The sequence below is a fragment of the Periplaneta americana genome, chromosome 1 (assembly GCF_040183065.1).
Source record: "Periplaneta americana isolate PAMFEO1 chromosome 1, P.americana_PAMFEO1_priV1, whole genome shotgun sequence".
Lineage (NCBI taxonomy): Eukaryota > Metazoa > Arthropoda > Insecta > Blattodea > Blattidae > Periplaneta > Periplaneta americana.
In genome coordinates, this window is record NC_091117.1 from 103,324,174 (window position 1) to 103,343,716 (window position 19,543).

General features: G+C 35.3%; 1 protein-coding gene across 6 annotated transcripts in view; it reads left to right on the forward strand.

The window, feature by feature from the left end:
• Nipped-A (Transcription-associated protein Nipped-A) overlaps positions 1-19,543 on the forward strand; it is a 494,348-nt gene that overhangs the window by 401,022 nt on the left and 73,783 nt on the right. For all 6 annotated transcript variants that reach the window (XM_069825168.1, XM_069825181.1, XM_069825178.1 and 3 more), the window contains exons 50-53: positions 4,048-4,299; positions 6,556-6,738; positions 9,495-9,800; positions 11,987-12,151. In XM_069825168.1, coding sequence (XP_069681269.1) covers positions 4,048-4,299; positions 6,556-6,738; positions 9,495-9,800; positions 11,987-12,151 — 906 coding nt within the window. The remainder of the gene's footprint in view (positions 1-4,047; positions 4,300-6,555; positions 6,739-9,494; positions 9,801-11,986; positions 12,152-19,543) is intronic.

Here is a 19,543-nt window from a genome sequence, read left to right on the forward strand (position 1 = left end):
CAATTATGTTGCCTGCTTTGCAATATTATCGACTTTCTCATTTCCAGATATGCCACAATGACTAGGTATCCATTGAAATGTTATTTCCTTTTGGAGTTTTTTTAGTTTACTTGTTTCTGAATTGGAATAATTCTGTGTGCATAAAGGTTTGGTACATATTTGATTATATTAAATATAGCCCCCTTGGAGTCTGTAAGTATGCAAAAAAAAAAAAAGAAGAAGAAGAAGAAGAAATAGTAAGAAGACATACGGTACAATAAAAAGACAGAGTTGCAATATTATTCGGATGTATGCCACAGATTTTATTTGCTTATTATGATGTCATAAAATTTACCGTTCTTATTTTATTTATAAATAACATTCTCAGTATTTGATATTGAAACTACGTAGCAATATCCTACTATTTTTTTCAATAACCGGTATACAAATATTTTGTATAATTTTCAGATGAAACATTTTGTTTTGATGTTGGTTACTGATATTCTTTTATCTCCATGTTATAACAATGGATTGATAAATGTTTCTTCCTTTTCTCATTTGTAACACCACCACCATCACCATCACCACAATTCGTTCATTCATTCCTAGTTTTCTGCCCAAGGGCAGGTCTTTCAGTATTCTCCAACCTTCCCTATTTTCTACCATCCTTTTAGTCTCTGCATACTATCCATCAGCTATCATCTGATACCTTCTTCTGTCCCTAACTCTTTTTCCCCATTCACCATTCCTTTCAGTGCATTCTTCAGTAGGCAGTTTCTTCTTAGCAGTGACCCAGCCAATTCCTTTTTCTCGTTCTGATCAGCTTCAGCATCATTCTTTCTTCACCCATTCTTTCTAGCATAGTTTCATTTCTTATTCTGTCTGCTCATTTCACATGCTCCATTCTTCTCCATATCCACATTTCAAATGCTTGTCGACGTTTTTCTTTACTTCGTCGTAATGTCCATATTTCTACCCCAGACAATGTCACACTCCATAAAGAACACTTCACTTTTCTCTTCCTTAGTGCTGCTTCCTGAGATCTGCAGAAGATGCTCCTTCTTATGATGTCGATAATAAAATATTGCTTGCTGAAAACCATTATCAAATGTAATATGTCACATTAATTTCCTGTGTCTTATTGTATTGAAGTTATCATTATCATCCACATTCCATCTCTTACACTGATGGTCAAATGGCTAATGCATCATCAGCTTAAATGGTAGAGACCCATCCATAGTCGATCCAAATGTGTAGCATGTTGAGATGTAGTTTAGCTGGATGAAGACTGTGCTGAACATGATTTTCTGAAGTGCTTTCGTTATCATCCAAGTAAAAAAAAACTGGGTTAAGTATTATCATTATCATGTAAATCGGATAGAAAGCTGTCAGAAAAATATCCATCTACAAGGAATGTGTGGTGAAGTTGGTTGAATGCAGAAATAAATTATATTAATAATAGGTTACTACTGAACGCAATTGCTGTATTTTTTTGTATTATGGACACTCCCAAGTTAAAATGTTTGACTTTATTTATTTTATGACTTTAGCAGGTATGTCACAGGCAAATTTACGGTGTTTCTTCCTTTGTGTTTGTGTGAAATACATTAGAACTTCGATTTTAGACGACCTCCATTTAATGTCTGTCCACATTTAACATTACATTTTCACAGTCACAGTAATTATTACATATAATTAATGTTTTTATATTAGATTTAACTCTATTCTCATTGCTGTCAAATCCATATTTTATGTTAAAAAGTGCTCTTAAATTATTTTTTTTAAGAGTCAACAACTTCACAACACAGCTGTCACACCGCCATGCGCTAATGGTGTAGGTCACACAATCCCCCCCTTCCTCCCTACCTCCCTCCTCGTGCCTACACGAAGCTGAGTGCCTGTGTAACCATCACAGCTTACAGCATCAGTCACTTCTTGTCTTTGTTGTGCTTGCTGAGGTATGTTGTGTTAGTACTACTACAGTGAAGACAGACAGAATTGTTTTCACTGTAACTTGTAACATATCATTAGAAATCAATGGTCATGAAAAGAAAAACGCTTTCTTTCGCAGAAAAAGTTATTTCATTTTGCGAAATGGGGGAAAAAAAACAAACAAACAAATGGAAACATATCCGAGGTAGTGAGAAGAAGACGTGATTGGCACCCAGCTTCTCTTCATTATTTTCCATTTTTTCGTACAGTACCCATAATTTACTTATTGTAGTTTTTGCAAGTAAATTGAGTTTTTGCAAAAGTATTCAAAATATTTGAAACAAAAATAGCAAATCCCGTGGAAGTGCATTATATAGCGAAATTTATAAACTTGTACTTGCTATTTGGGAAAAGGAAATTGTACCAGAACAATGGAAGGAGTCCATAATTGTACCTATTTTTAAAAAGGGGGACAAAACCAACTGTGGTAACTTTCGAGGAATATCACTTTTGTTGACATCGTACAAAAATTTTGTCCAATATTCTTTTGAGAAGATTAACTCCATACGTAGATGAAATTATTGGGGATCATCAGTGCGGTTTTCGGCGTAATAGATCGATTATTGATCAGATTTTTTGTATTCGACAGATAATGGAGAAAAAATGGGAGTATAAGGGTACAGTACATCAGTTATTCATAGATTTCAAAAAGGCATATGACTCGGTTAAAAGGGAAGTATTATATGATATTCTTATTGAATTTGGTATTCCCAAGAAACTAGTTCGATTAATTAAAATGTGTCTGAGTGAAACATACAGCAGAGTCCGTATAGGTCAGTTTCTATCTGATGCTTTTCCAATTCACTGCGGGCTAAAGCAGGGAGATGCACCATCACCTTTACTTTTTAACTTCGCTTTAGAATATGCCATTAGGAAAGTTCAGGATAACAGTGAGGGTTTGGAATTGAACGGGTTACATCAGCTTCTTGTCTATGCGGATGACTTGAATATGTTAGGAGAAAATACACAAACGATTAGGAAAAACACGGAAATTTTACTTGAAGCAAGTAAAGCGATCGGTTTGGAAATAAATCCCGAAAAGACAAAGTATATGATTATGTCTCGTGACTAGAATATTGTACTAAATGGAAATATAAAAATTGGAGATTTATCCTTCGAAGAGGTGGAAAAATTCAAATATCTTGGAGCAACAGTAACAAATATAAATGACACTCGGGAGGAAATTAAACGCAGAATAAATATGGGAAATGCGTGTTATTATTCAGTTGAGAAGCTCTTATCATCAAGTCTGCTGTCCAAAAATCTGAAAGTTAGAATTTATAAAACAGTTATATTACCGGTTCTTCTGTATGGTTGTGAAACTTGGACTCTCATTCTGAGAGAGGAACATAGGTTAAGGGTAATAATTTCGAGGGAAAAATTGTTCCAGAGCCGGGTATCGAACCCTTGGTACGTTAAACCAAAGGTCCCGGGTTCGATACCCGGCTCCGGAACAATTTTTCCCTCGAAATTATTCAAATCAACTTTACAGGAAGTTATACCTGAAATCTTGATTTGCATAGGTTAAGGGTGTTTGAGAATAAGATGCTTAGGAAAATATGGGGGGCTAAGCGGGATGAAGTTACAGGAGAATGGAGAAAGTTACACAACGCAGAACTGCACACATTGTATTCTTCACCTGACATAATTAGGAACATTAAATCCAGACGTTTGAGATGGGCAGGGCATGTAGCACGTATGGGCGAATCCAGAAATGCATATAGAGTGTTAGTTGGAAGACCGGAGGGAAAAAGACCTTTAGGGAGGCCGAGACGTAGATGGGAGGATAATATTAAAATGGATTTGAGGGAGGTGGGATATGATGATAGAGACTGGATTAATCTTGCACAGGATAGGGACCGATGGCGGGCTTATGTGAGGGCGGCAATGAACCTTCGGGTTCCTTAAAAGCCATTTGTAAGTAAGTAAGTATAGCAAATCCCTCTTTAGTGTCATTCCTATTTATGATTAATTATTCTGTTATCCCCAGAAAAACGTTAAAGAGGGGTTCTACGGTATGAAGTACATATTTTGTCATATTCCTCCATGATTGAACTACTTCACTCTCTCTTGCAGATAATGGAACTGCAAGAGGCTTCACAGATCCACCAGGCTCTGCAACATGGTCGCAGCAGCTCACTACACGACATGAAAGCAATTGTGAAGACATGGCGCAACCGCCTTCCTGTGATTGCAGATGATCTCAGCCACTGGAGTGACATCTTCACATGGAGACAGCATCACTACACTTTCATAGCCTCGCACTATGATTCACAGCATGACCAAACAAGCAACCATAGTATGCTTGGTGTCCATGCTTCTGCCCAGGTATGTTTTAGTGGACATTACTTTTGTGTATGTGCTTATACTTGTGTGCGATTGTTTTTCCACTTTTTGAGCCAGTGTTGCACCACACCTCACTGTAGTATATTTCTTACTACATTCCAATCAGACTGTTTTTTGTACTATATGTATTGAACATTCTCTCTGTAATGATTTAAAAATAAAATGTCAATCATTTCATTCCAATTATTACAACCCTGATAGTTACTCATATTGAAAAACAGTCACGATCTACATTTACAATTTCTGTATGTAAATATACAGCATGGAAGGTAAATCCGTGAGATAAAAGAAACAGAACTTTCCTTTGCCATTTTGCATTATTTATTTTTATTTAGTGGGAAATCGACTCTGTTTCTACAAAAATTGTAACATCGAAGTAAATTCAGTAGCTCTGCAAGCTACATCTTGCAAAACTCAGGCCAAGGTAAAGCACGTCTCTACATTTCAGTAACAGTATTGCCAAACATGTGATTTATTAATAATTGTGTTTGGGAAGACTACGAGACCATAAAAGATCCACTAGGGTCTTACACGTAAAGGACAAGAAGAAAAAGAAAAAGAAGATGATGATGATGATGATGATGATGATGACGATGACGACGACGACTACGACTACGACAATGACGAGACGATGTTTGAAAGGTAATGAATGGGATCAAACATTATCATTAAATAATTATTTCTTGGGAATCTAAGTGCAAGGGAACAAAATGGTAGAGAACTTTTCCATTCACATTATGCTAAGGATTCATCCCTTAAAAGGATAGTCATTGAACACCTTCCATCCTGTACATGTATTTCCCCTATTTGTTCTGTAAGTTCCAGAAATAAAAAGATTAAACAAAGATTTCAGGACACGAGAAGATCTATACCAGCTTGTCTTAGTAAATTGTTACATGCACTGCATACCCAGATAACAGAGGTAGAAAATTATGACTGCAGACTCTTGCTAATCCGACCATTCCTTGCACAGATAGGTGCTGGATTAGTGAGAGTGCTTAAAAAAGGTATTAAATTTAATGTTATAAGCTGCGTCAACCATTCCACTTGCACTTCTAAATCGAAACTAGAATGTTCCACAGCGCGTATATGTACATACGTGTGTAAGTAATACAGTATATCACATGGCACCAGTGCAAATTTCCCAGAAAACTAAGCTAATAGCAATAGGAAGTACACTAGAAGGAGGCTGGATTAGCGAGAGTCTAGTATATTTCATCAGGTGTTTATTCCACGAACTTACAAATTGTTTATCACAAATTTCCTTAAAATGATTGTTTAATAGATTAATTTATTAATTCAAGTGTTCTGTCCAAGAACAGGTCATTCACTGCAAACTCAGCATTCTCCAATCTTCTCTGTTTTCCACCTTCATCTTAGTCTCTGCATATGATCCATGTTGTCAATCATCTGATATCTTTTTCTGCCCGAACTTTTTTCCTATTCACTATTCCTTCCAGTGCATTCTTCTTAGCCAGTGATCTAGCCAATTTCTTTTTCTCTTCCTGATCAGTTTCAGCATTATCTTTTTCTTTCTTCACACTCTTTGTAGCACAGCTTCATTTGTTATTTTGTCTGTACATTTCACTCGCTCCATTCTTCTCCATATCCACATTTCAAATGTTTCTAGTCGTTTTTCTTCACTTCGTCAAAATGTCCATGTTTGTGCCACATACAGTATACCAGCATAGCTCAGTCGGCTGAGGCACTTGCCTCCCGATCTGGAGTTGCACTTGAGTGCGGGTTCGAATCCCACTTGGACTGATTACCTGGTTGGGTTTATTTTCCCCCCGAGATTTTCCCCAACTATAAGGCGAATGTTCGGTAATCTATGGCGAATCCTCGGCCTCATCTCGCCAAATACCATCTTGCTATCACCAATCCCATCGATGTTAAATAACCTAATACTCTTACAGCGTCATTAAATAACCAACTTAAAAAACAACACTCCACATAAAGCACTTCACTAGTCTCTTTCTTGTTTAATAGATATTGTATTAAATGTTTAATGAGAAATTGTACCTAATTTACTTCAGACCAACTGTCCTGTTATTCTTTATGTCGGTGTGATATCAAGGTCATGTGTTTGACTATATATATGTGTGTCTATATATATATATATATATATATATATATATATATATATATATATATATATTTTTTTCCAGACTGTAATCTTCAACTTTATCTTTCTGATTTTTTTTACCTTAAACATATTTTTGTTGTGTGTACTTGCAGGCCATCATCCACTTTGGAAAGATCGCTCGCAAACACAATCTATCCGGTGTATGTCTGGACTCCTTGTCCCGCATTTACACAATTCCTAGTGTTCCAATTGTAGATTGCTTCCAAAAGATTCGCCAACAAGTGAAATGTTATCTTCAGATGGCAACAGTCACTGGCAAGAATGAGCTTCAAGAAGTAAGTGAAGAATGGAAGTTATTATAAATAAGATATTATATTGTATTAGGTTTTATTTATATTTATGTTTTTAGAGTGATTCCTTTTCATAAGTGACATCAATAAGGCATCACTCAAGAGGCAACTAAGCTAGGAGATAATGGGGTATGGTGGCTAGTTCCTTTCCGCCTCCATTGTATACATCTCTGACTATACTAGACAGCATATTCAATGGCCGGTGAGGTGGAGCTATGATAGAGATGCTTGCCAATCACTTGCATGTTCCGCCTCCCAGTGTTACCTAGTTCAGACCTAGTGTGATGCCACTATACACTTAATCTCTTCTGCTCGGAAAGACTATTTAAGATAGAGTCTTGGGGGTATGTTCTATAGAAAGAGCTCATTGTGTCTTCATGATTATCAAAATCCCATATTTTTAGGTGGTATAGTTGCTAAGAAATGATTTATTTCATGTTTAATACTTGAAAAGTGCATTTTAATTTTTAAAATAGTTGAACAAAGGTATTCACTCAACATCACGATTTCTGATATATATATATATATATATATATATATATATATATATATATATATATTTGTCGTTTTGCACTGCTTATTTTGTACACTTATCAGTCCAAGCTGAAAATCATTTTTGAAAAATTGTAGTAGAATAAAAATACTCACGTTATGCAAGGAGCTTTCAGAGAAATATTGTCTTTCATTTAAGACATCAACATAGAGAACTTACTGTATCAAGTCCTATGCATTGCAAAATGAATTCTTTATGTTTCGTTGTTTATTAAATCTTGGGTCACTCAGGTCACTTGTAAGAAGGAAGAGACTGTTGAGATAATAAATCTTCACCATTCAAACACAAACACTGGCATTGTTTATGTGACTCATCTTTATGAGTTAGTGTTTGTATTTCACTGTGTTTTATTATTGTTTTAGTGTAGTGGACTATTAAATATTAATAGTCAGTGAAGTGCAAACTTCGATTTGTTTATAGCGTGTGTTGTAATTTTATATCATGTCTCTTGAGGCTGGATCAAGTACTGATTTTAATATTCACAAACGTGAAATTATTAGAGGACAAAGTAGAAAAATTATTTATAATGTATATAACTTCCTTAAAAAACTGTCTTCACCAAAATACCGCGAAAGTATAGATTTTTCTAAAATACAGGAAGAAGATTTTGAAAAGGAAATTGGTAGGGACTAGATTTTGGAGAGAATTGTAATAAATATCGGGGATGACAGTGATAATACTGATACAGTAGTGATTTGAGTGGCATGCAAGATGAGGAAGGAGGAGGAGAGGGCGATGATGTGAATATACCACTTGTAATGCCAATATCTTAATATGAGTATAAGATTTTCTTTATTAAGTACACTTCCACATATAAATACAGTTTGAATGATGCATCTAATGTGTGTGGATAGAAGAGAGAGAGAGACTGAGTGAGAGTGACTGAGACACATAAGGTACGCGAGACGCAAGGCAACAACATGGACATTTTCTATTGGTAGAAACTCACCTGCCATCGAAAATGCCGTCTATTATAGCTATATATTATACTAATCAGACTTCAGATGTATACAAACAATTGTTCTTCCTCTGACACATATCTTCAAGTGAGATGTACTGCCTGATAATAGATGTGCATATCAGTCGGAACCTGAAAGTAATATCTTGCAAAACCCCATGTCAACTTTACCATTCCCAACAGTTAAAAGATTAATCAACTCAAAATATAAAGATATAATATCATATCATTTCCACTAAATTTCAAGTAATAAAAAATGGGAGTGTCTCATTGTACAGTAAAATATAATTCCTGAGTATCCAAGTTGCATCCTTTCGATTACTTACTGTGCATGACTGTTTGTCAAAACACTTAAAATTGGAATCATTTCGCCACTTCTTTTGTGAAGAAATGGATCAGGAAAATCTTCAGTGATGTCCAGTTCTTTCCTCTAAATCCACTGTGTGTGAGAAATATGGAGAGCAAGTGAGTTAAGTGAGTTAATGGCTTCATTGCCAAGAACTCAGCATTAGTTACCAACAACATCATCATTAGGCTGATGAATAGTGGAACTTCCATGACAAGGGGTCAGACAGACTCTGGACCTTCACTATATGTATAATACCCGGTACAGAATATCACATTGATAACAGACAAATATCCATGTCCAAGGTGGAATTCAAATTCACCACCTTGGATTCTACACATTGTTAAAACTACATGCTTCAGTCATTTACATACATACACTATGATCAGCATTTTAACTTGCAATAATTATGACACAGTTTTTGTATAAGGTATTGTCAGAATATTACCAGTTTACGCAAGTATGTTAGTGCAATATACAGTACATGTATAAATTACCTTATATTTTAACGTAAAGAAGACCAGTCTTGTGAATATGGATCTAATATAATTTTATCATTAATTATAAAAACACTTTTATTTTAACACCTAGTCTGTTCCATGCTAGGCATTTGGGTTCCTGGTAAATTGAACTGAAATTTATAGTAGACAATAGCAGAATTATGGTAAATTTTCTCTCGATATTCCCTTCTCCAGTCATTCCACCATTTCACCATTCACAATCATTCATAAAATAAAATTAGACAGTGAAATAGCACACACCTCTTATGATTGATGACATATGCAACAAAAGAATAATCATGACTCTGATTGAAATAGTCTAGGACAAAGACTAAACCACTGTTAATTTAATTGTTACTGTATAATCACTTTTTATTTTTTCAGGGCTTGGAAGTTATTGAGTCAACAAACCTGAAGTATTTCACACGTGAGATGACTGCCGAATTCTATGCATTGAAGGGAATGCTTCTGGCACAGATTGGACGCTCAGATGACGCAAATAAAGCTTTCTCAGCAGCTGTGCAGATGCATGACACATTAGTAAAGGCATGGGCTCTTTGGGGTGACTACCTAGAACAACTGTTCACAAGGGACGCACGGCAGATCTCATGGGGCACACAGGCCATCACCTGTTTCCTGCATGCATGTCGTCATCAGAATGAGTCCAAGTCTAGGAAATATCTCGCCAAGGTACTTTTTATACTTTGGTTTATGTTTTTTACTTGTACTTTCACTTAATAGTTATTGTTATTATGTATACCAGTTAAACATCTCTGCTCATATGAAATACAAATTGTCTTCTGTAAACAGATCTCTCTCTCTGAACTCCAGAGATGAGATAAACCAATAGTTTCATACTTTATAAAATGAAACTACACTTATAAGATTTCTCTTCATAAATGATTACAATAATAATTTTCAGTGTAACAAATATGTTTGTCAGTCAGCCAGTTTCTTCAATAGGATTCCTTTTAACTTCATTTGTTCAGGTCTCTCTCTCTCTCTAAACCCCAGAGATGAGATGTTCAAATGTTGAAATATAACATAATAGAATTGTGATGATTTAGCCGTAATAACAGCAGTAACAGTAGTAGTACTAGTATTAGTGGTAGTGGTAGTAGTCTTCAAGACTTTAATTTCCAAATGTTTTTTCTGATGTTTTTCATTAAAGATAAACTTACACAGTGTTCGAAAAAATACCGTCCAATAACAGTACTGCAGGATAGACGACATTATAGTGAATAATTTAAATTATAGGAAACAAAATTCTACAATCCATACTGACAGAGATATTGTAGCTTAAATCTGTCTGTCAAATACGGTATATTGTCAAAACCAGTGAAAGAGCGTAATAATGATTTTTATGTTTCAAAGTATGATATATACCGTAATATAGTATACATAAACCCAAAAGACTAGTGACAGCCTGAATTTTGATGTATTATTTTATATCACTTTATCGACAGTCTATAAAAAATATACCTATTAATCATGAAAATTAAAACAAAATGCAATTTCAGAGTTAATATATTTTAATTTAGATATATGCATTTGTATACAATATTACAAAGTTTTTTTTTCAAATATGTAATGTTTATAGAATGACAGCTGAAGCAATTTAGAATGACTGTGTATTTCATTTGGCATTCCATGGCAATTTACCAGGAACCCAAATGGCACATTATTCCTTTCCCAACATGGAATTGAAATGTAAAACTAACAACTTATACAGCAAAACTTCTTTTATATGTTTCATGCTTAAGTGTTTTTTTTTTCTGAAGTCCCTGCAAAATTCATATACTTTCCATGTTAATTTATTTTTGTTATACATTTTTCGTTATATGATTGTATTTTAAATCCCAGGAGATACGAAACGTCATTTATATCATTGATTCTGGTTCACGTTAACACTTTGTTTAAAAAACTTAAAATTTGTTTAACGACATGTTAAAAGTGTTAAAATTTTTTAAAAAGTTATGTACCTTAGACAGAAGGCTCGTTTCGACACCAGTTCTGCATTATCCTCAGTGTCCTATGAACTACTAATGTTCCTGTTGATCTTGCATACTGCCATTTGCATTGGTCAGTTGTAGGGATGAGGGTGTGTTGCTCCTATGGTGGGGGGTGGTTGTTAGTGTGCTATGTTTCATGATGTCGAATAATGTGTGGGTATTGAACTGTAATTGTGTATTAAGTATATGTTGTGGGTGTGTTATTGTATGTTTTTTATATTTCGTATTGTTCTAAGATGTTTAACTGTGGACTTTTTGGTGTGATTTGTAGAATTTCCATATCTGTTTCTATATTATTGTAGTCATGATTATTGTTCATAATATGTTCTGCGTAATTTGATGTGATGCATGGTTTGGTTATAGCTTTAATGTGTTCTTTATATCTTGTTTGAAAGGTTCTTCCTGTCTGTCCTATGTAAAAATGTGGGGCCGTCTGTCTAAGGTACATAACTTTTTCAAAAATTTTAACACTTTTAACGTGTCGTTAAACAAATTTTAAGTCATTTATATGTTCTAAATCAGTTTTGCTCGAAATTAAGTTTGACATGAAAATTTGATGACCAATAAGTTACCAACAACATATTCTAAAATAATCTGTTTGTGACAAAAAACTCTTAAAAATAAAACAAAAATGTGTTAGCTAGAATAAATACGTAATAAATTCAAATTCCTAATTTGACATTTCAGAACCTATGTGTAAATCCACATGGGAGAAAGAATGCTAAGTAAAAGAATGTAAGGATGGATTATATTGCATATAGGAATATGAAAAACTCGTTTGTGGTTATCTTACATTAATTTCAGAATTCATGGACTGCAGAAGATGTCTCAAAAGAAAGTACTAATGGAATATTTGTGTTGTAGGTCTTATGGTTACTCACATATGATGATGATCAGTCCACTTTGACCGAGGCTGTTGATAAATATTCAGTAGGAGTACCTCCTATCCAATGGTTGCCTTGGATACCTCAGCTACTCACATGTCTGGTGCGCAATGAGGGAACACTTATACTCAATCTTCTGAGTCAGGTGAGGAGATCTAAACGATATGTCTCATTTCAGTTTTTAATCTTTTCCCTGTAGTTGTTTCTCATTTTGTTTTAACAATATTAATGGTGGTGATATTTTATTAAATAATGTGAAAACTATGTTATAAAAATACCCCTGAAATTAATAGCTATTAACATTACGATTTTCTTCCAACATTTGTTTTGTCATTTAAATGTGATTATGCCCTGAATATTATCAAATACAAAAAAGTAGTTACTTACAAATGACTTTTATAAAACCTGGAGGTTCATAGTTATTTGCTTATAAATGCCTTTTACAGAACTCAGTTTCACATAAGCCCGGCATCAGTCCCTACCCTGAGCAAGATTAATCCAGTCCCTAGTATCATATCCCTACTCCCTCAAATCCATTTTAATATTATCCTCTTATCTACGTCTTGGCCTCTTTAAAGGTCTTTTTCCTTCAGGTCTCCCAACTAATATTCTATATGCAATACGTGCTACATGCCCTGCCCATCTCAAAATGTCTGGATTTAATGTTCCTAATTATGTTAGGCAAAGAATACAATGCGTGCAGTTCTGCATTGTGTAACTTTCTCCATTCTCCTATAACTTCATCCCTCTTAGCTCCAAATATTTTCGTAAGCACCTTCTTCTCGAACACCTTAATCTCTGTTCCTCTCTCAAAGTGAGAGTCCAAGTTTCACAACTATACAGAACAATGGGTAATATAACTGTTTTATAAATTCTAACTTTCAGATTTTTGAAAACAGATTAGATGACAAAGGCTTCTCAACTGAATGATAACAGTTATTTCCCATATTTATTCTGCATTTAATTTCCTCTCGAATGTCATTTATATTTGGTACTGTTGCTCCAAGTTATTTGAATTTTTCTACTTCTTCAAAGGATAAATTTCGAAATTTTATATTTCCATTTCCTAATCTATTGGAGTTTCCTCAATCAGATGTGACTAAAGTTGTCCCCACCTGGAAAACCAATAGGGGGACAGTTTTACCTCCAGATTCTTGAAACTTAGGATATGTTCTCATGATGTTTTGGCAGGATCATAACTGTTTTTACCAGGCACCAGTTATACATTTTGGCAGTTACATTGCCCGAAAAAAAACCCCCAATATGAATGGAGGACCACATCTGTCTTTGGTCATCAGGTCCTTCGGACCTAGCCAGGAGGATTACATAAGTAAATTCACCGATCTTCCCCCATCCGCCACTTGGGGGACAATACACATACAGTGGATCCCGGCACACTGTGGGATCGAGGGCAGCGAACTGGCAGATACACTTGCCAAGAAAGGTACAACAATACAGCAAATGAAAACGACAAATCTGCCAATGACTTCAGTAAAGCACCTGATCAATTCTAAATTTTCACTCTTTCATATTGAGGAAACAAAAATACATGCCAAAAACAAAAAATGGAACACCCTAATCTTGAACCCAGAAGTAATCCCAAAGGCACCACGGAAAACTGCAGTTGCGGACTTCAGGCTGCTTATGGGACACGATTGCTTGGCAAGCCACTTACATAAACTACAAATTCTAAATTCACCATTGTGTCCCCTGTGCAACAGTCAAGAGGAGATGCACGAGAGCCACTTGACCTGCAATGCACTATCTGCATAAGACACTGTAGCCCAGAAGTACTGGAGAGCACGAATGCTAATGGCTTCATTGGTAGATGCAGAGCATTGAAACAACAACAACATATTTCCATTTTGTACTTTGTTTTGGTCACGAGACATAATCATATATTTTGTATTTTCGGGATTTACTTTCAAACCTATCTCTTTATTTGCTTCAAGTTAAATTCCCTTGTTTTTCCTAATAGTTTGTGGATTTTCTCATAACATATTCACGTCATCCACTTAAACAAGTAGTTGATGTAAGCCATTCAATTCCAAGCTATCTCTGTTTTCCTGAACTTTCCTAGTGACATATTCTAGAACAAAGTTAAAAAATAAAGGTGATAGTGCATCTCCTGCTTTAGCCCACGGTGACAAAAATAGTAGTCTTTGAAATTCTGAAAGTTGCTTGAATAGATGGAAAATGCATTCTTCAGAAATAAATTGTAAACTGATTACATACACAAATTTATATATTCCCCTTATATACAGAGGATGAACACATGAGAGAGAGATGCAGTAGAGACATTTACATATCTCCAGAATTGTGAAATATGCATAATCATTGCTGTGTGGGCACTTGTGTTTTTTATTAATTCAAAGTTCCATTACATATATAAATTCTAAATTATAGACATCAGCTCAAAGAATTTGAGTGACCACAAGGGTCCTGAATACAATAAACATGTACAATATAATGTGATAGCATCCGTTACAACACATACACTTCAACATTGTAACCAAATTTTTTGAAAGTTACAAATATAATGTGATGTGATACATTAGAGAAAAAAGAAAGTTAATTGTTTAAGGCAAATATAAGTGGATTAATTGAAATACAGATGATGATGTAATATTTAAAGAGAATCCTTGATAATATTTATAAGGACAGACATTATATAATCAAAAGGAATGTGAAGTTCCTTAAGATAATGCCATGTGAATTTGGAAATAGAACCTCTACTGCCAAACAGCAAACCAATGACAGACCATTGTTTAAGAGGGACGTTGTACTTTTGAGAAAGATAAGGCAGACAAGGTTCATATATGGACTTCTTCTCAATATCAACTTCGGTGGCTGATTTAGGTTTCTTTCGAAACGGATAGTAGGGTCAAGAACAAGAGCCCGTTTTAAGTGTCCGTTAATAGCAATAATGTCTGCCCGTCTGAAAGAACCATCTGATGATACACAGTGTACTTCCTCATGAATTTCCCAATTTAAAGTTTTTAACGATGTCGCCAAAGCATGTCGTACACGATGATGTCTAGCATTGATCAGCAGCTCGCCTTTAGGGCATTGTCCAAGCACGTGTCCAAGTGTTTCAAGCTCACTACAGTCTGGATGACAGCAGCAGGTTGTGCTTAGAGTTCTGCCCAGTATTGCGCGAACCGCCAAAATATTGCTTGACTTTTTAAAGCATTGGTCCATTCTGAGGAAGATAGGCCCTTTCGATTGCTTACCCATGAGTTAGCTTTGGGGAGATCACTATAAACAATAACCCCTTTACCACGCAAGGTATGGTTTGTCCAAGTTTGGAATGCGTCATTTCTTAAGTGTTTACGAATTTTACGACCTGACTAGTTGATAGCATCAATAGTTGTGATATTCAATTTTGACAGAGCAGAAACTTTTTCGCTTACAAGGTCCCTAACATTGTGGAGATGGCAGTCATCAACACGAAGAAGGGTATTACAGATATTTATATGTTGTATATAAGCTTCCCAAGATGCTTTCATTAACGAAAGACCACGGTATTTTTTAGGGGAGTAGAGCATTCCGTCAGGGCAGTCATGAGGAAGACCAATAAGCTCTTTGCATGCTCCTCTGGTAACTTTATCTAAATCATTAAGAAATTTTGTTTTGATTCGGTAGAGTGGAGCACACTGTAAGGGATAAGTAAGAGTGGGCCAGAGATATTGATTCATAATCGTGACCTTCTGATCAGGTTTTAATAAAGGGGAGAGACAGAGTTTAGAAATATTTTTACTGAATGTGGTAAAAGCTGCACATTCATCAAAAACGATTTCATCATTAAAATTAATACCAAGGTATTTAATGCGGTCATTACGATTAGAAATGGATTGAATGAGCAAACCATTAGCGGACATGACATTAAACTGGGATAAGACACCACTTTTAATCGCTATTAAATTGCACTTGCTAGGGTTAATAGCCAAACCAAGAGTAGAAAGGTTACTTTCTGCTAAACTAATCAGAGATGTAATTCCATTTTCGCTACTTGAAATCAAAGCAATGTCATCAGCAAAAGCAACGGCAGAGAGATTGTCTAGAGTAGGATCTAATGAAAAACCATGGGCGTGCGATACTTCATCATCAGTAAGGTCCTTAATGATACCGTCGATTGCTAAATTGAATAGAGTAGGAGAAAGTGGACTGCCCTGAAGAACATCTTTTTTTGCCTCAATGGGCTTAGTTTTCCCGTTAGCAATTTCAATTTGAATCTGGTTCCTTATTAATAATTCACTTATTAAATTTCGTAAGTTACAGGGCATAGAATTTATAGCTAGTGATCTTTTAACATGCTCATGTCCTATGCAATCGAATGCTTTGCTTACATCAAGAAAAGCGACAAAACAATCAGACTTATTATTTTTCGCGTGCTTTAGACAACCATTAATTAATGAGGTGTTAATATGGGTCCCTGGTGTAGGAACAAAACCCCTTTGGTGAATGGAAGTGGAAATATAATGTTTTAACTTAAAATCTAGCACTTTCTCAATAAGGCGTCGCACTACCGAGAAGATCGTAATAGGCCGCCAGTTTTTCAAATCACTATGGTCACCACCTTTGTAGATCAGGATAGTTCTTGCCTTCCGAAGGGGAGCAGGTACAACTCCGAAGTGAAGCATGGCTGATCCGAGCAGTGACAGAAATTTAGCAGACTTGAGGTGTTTAAGAACTCGGACAGTAATTCGATCAGGTCCTGGAGCTGTATCAATCTTCATTTTGGTGAGTGCTGTATTCATTTCTTTTTCAGTAATCATTATAGAATCAGAATATTCGGATGTATCACAAGAAGGGAGAGGATTAATCGAAGTCATATTATTGGAATGGCCAAATATGTCAGCAAAATGATTTTCAACTATATCTTTAGAAAGGGAACAGAACCGTTGTTTTTCAATGTTCATTATTTGTTGTACTACCTTCTTTCGGTTATTGTAGAAATTATATTGCGCTAAATCATAAGAGTATCTTTTTCTGTTTTTATCTTTTTGTCTTTTATTTCAATTGGTCGGGTTGGCTGCCAAGTGGTGTAAGTCACAAAAATTGAAAAATGGACTAATACCACTTATAGTTACTAGACATCCAGTTCTATGTATCTGACAAGTAGTGTGTGTCCAAGTTCAATAGTTCGCTCACAAAATAGCGCAGAATGTTATTACACTGAACGAAATTGCTGAGCGCTTTGGCAGTCAAGTGGTGTACATCCAAGTGCTCCTGCCAGTGTTATCAGCACACAGATTCTGTGCTGTCGCCGCCTGTGGACATTGTTTACTCTGTTGTGTTGCAAACATTCTTAGTATTAGCCTAGATCATATATAAAACAGATTGACCAAGCTTATATTCAATTTAGACGCAACTGGAAAATAACGGACGCTATGCGTCGCTAGTGTCGAGAAATGAGCTTGCAATAACAAACACTAGATGGCAGAGTACCTGAACAGTACATAGAGTAATACGACTGTGGGATGACTTTTTTACGTCATGCCACCTCCAAATTTCTTTCTCATTGTAATGTGAGGTTATGTTACTTTGATGTGTCGCTAAATTGTAGCATACAGAAGCTTGTTTTACCCAAATTCATCAACACACATAGATGACATTTTGGTACATGGCTGATATAATGTTGTTTGCGTTCAATATATAATCTGTCATCATTTGATGTACGAAATCTAATTGTTTTTAATTTTCAGTATACAATACCTCCCTAGCAACAATTATCACAAAATACTAAAAAGATCAGATTTGTCTGCGTTTGTTGAATGCACATCATGATGCTCACGAAAAGGCACTAATTTATTTTGTGTGAACAAGATTACAATTTTTGAATATGAAGGAAAAGGAGGTATCCCTCTTCTGAAATTTATCCGAAAGGGGAAGAATTACAACTCCCTCCACCCAAACTTGTTTCCTCTTTTCTAGGCCTATATGTTTTCATTTTACAGGTGTATTATATGATGCGATATGGAAGCAGATAAATAATAACTCTACGTTTCTCGTCCACATTAAATTCAACGTGTTCATAACGTAGGCCTAATATATTGCTTCATGTAGGCTACACAGCTGGCAGTGTTCTTTTTACGAATAAGCGGTCGTACTAATCATTTTCTTTTCATCTGAACTATTGCTAGAATATGCGTTTGTGTTTTTATTTGCTCTGTATGTTGTTAAATAACTACTGAACATCGTCTTTGGTTAACAAATTGTTCTAGTATTCGTTTCATATCAGTCTTATGGTATTGAATTATGTCCATAACGTGGGCGAGATATTATCAGGCTGGAAAATTCGCTCTGAATGCATTTTTTTACACAATTTTCTAATTTTCAGCAGATTTACGATACCCTGTGCGGTTTCTCTGCCAATGCAGAGTTAATTGCAATATACGGTAATTCTGTTATTTTCCTGACACTTTTATATCCGTTCTCAAACGTACTGATTTAGATTCTTTACCCTACTGTAGGTATTTTGCTCTCTACAAATTATCGTTAGTCAAATGAAATAGCCTATAATAGTTGTTTGCAACGAATTAGTAGACAACCTCAATCCCTCCTGACCGCCTCTCTTACGAATTTCTTTCTCACTTTAATCAAATTTACTTTATACTGGTCCTTAAATTACTGAAACTAGTGCTGAGGTAGTTACGGTGATTTCTGAAGTGAAAATCCTTCAATTTATAAGGGTGAAATCAAAAATAACTTTTGTAGCCTTTCCTTGTCCTTAATTGGAAATTTGAGTAACTTCATATGACAACAATATTTCTTCCTTCTTCTACAGTTAACATAATCGCAGATGGGCATTTCTAAATGAAGTTTGTTACACAGAAACCTTTGAGACAATATTGACACTTGAAGTTCTTTATATAGTTCATCTATAAGAGTTAAATTAACGCTGAGGTAGTTTCCTTCATACTCAGCTTATTCACCTTACATACATGAGTCTGTAACAGGTTAGGTTTGGTTAGTGCTGTCATGGTAATTTTTTTCTTGGCCATACACCCCACCCCTTGTTTTCTCCCTTGAAATATATTTTACTCTCCTCTCTCTATTTCTCCAATTGTCATTTAATTATTTTTTTAATATTAAAGAAGAAGTAAAGAAATTGTTTTGCTTTACAATTTAATTGTACAAGTTTGATTTAAAGAATACACCATGTAGCACCACCATAGATGCACACTTGTCTCGATGAATCTTGGAGTGTATATTTGCAGCACTTCTTATTTTTCAAACATTATTTTATATAATTCTGGATTCCAGTGCTGAAGAGGTGGATAATTTTTGTTTATGAACATCAAACAAAATAGGCGGTAGGTACAGTAGGAACAGGAAGAGATGATCTAAGATCTGTATAGATCTCCACGTACAAAACTTAGGCACCCATATGCCGTATGGCTCCTTACAGACAAAATTTTCATTTCCCCATACGATTAATTAAAAAAAATTGTAGGTTCCATACGATATATGGCCTCGTGTGGCCTCCATGACAGCACTGGGGTCAGTTAGTTTAGGCACTTTTACACCTTGC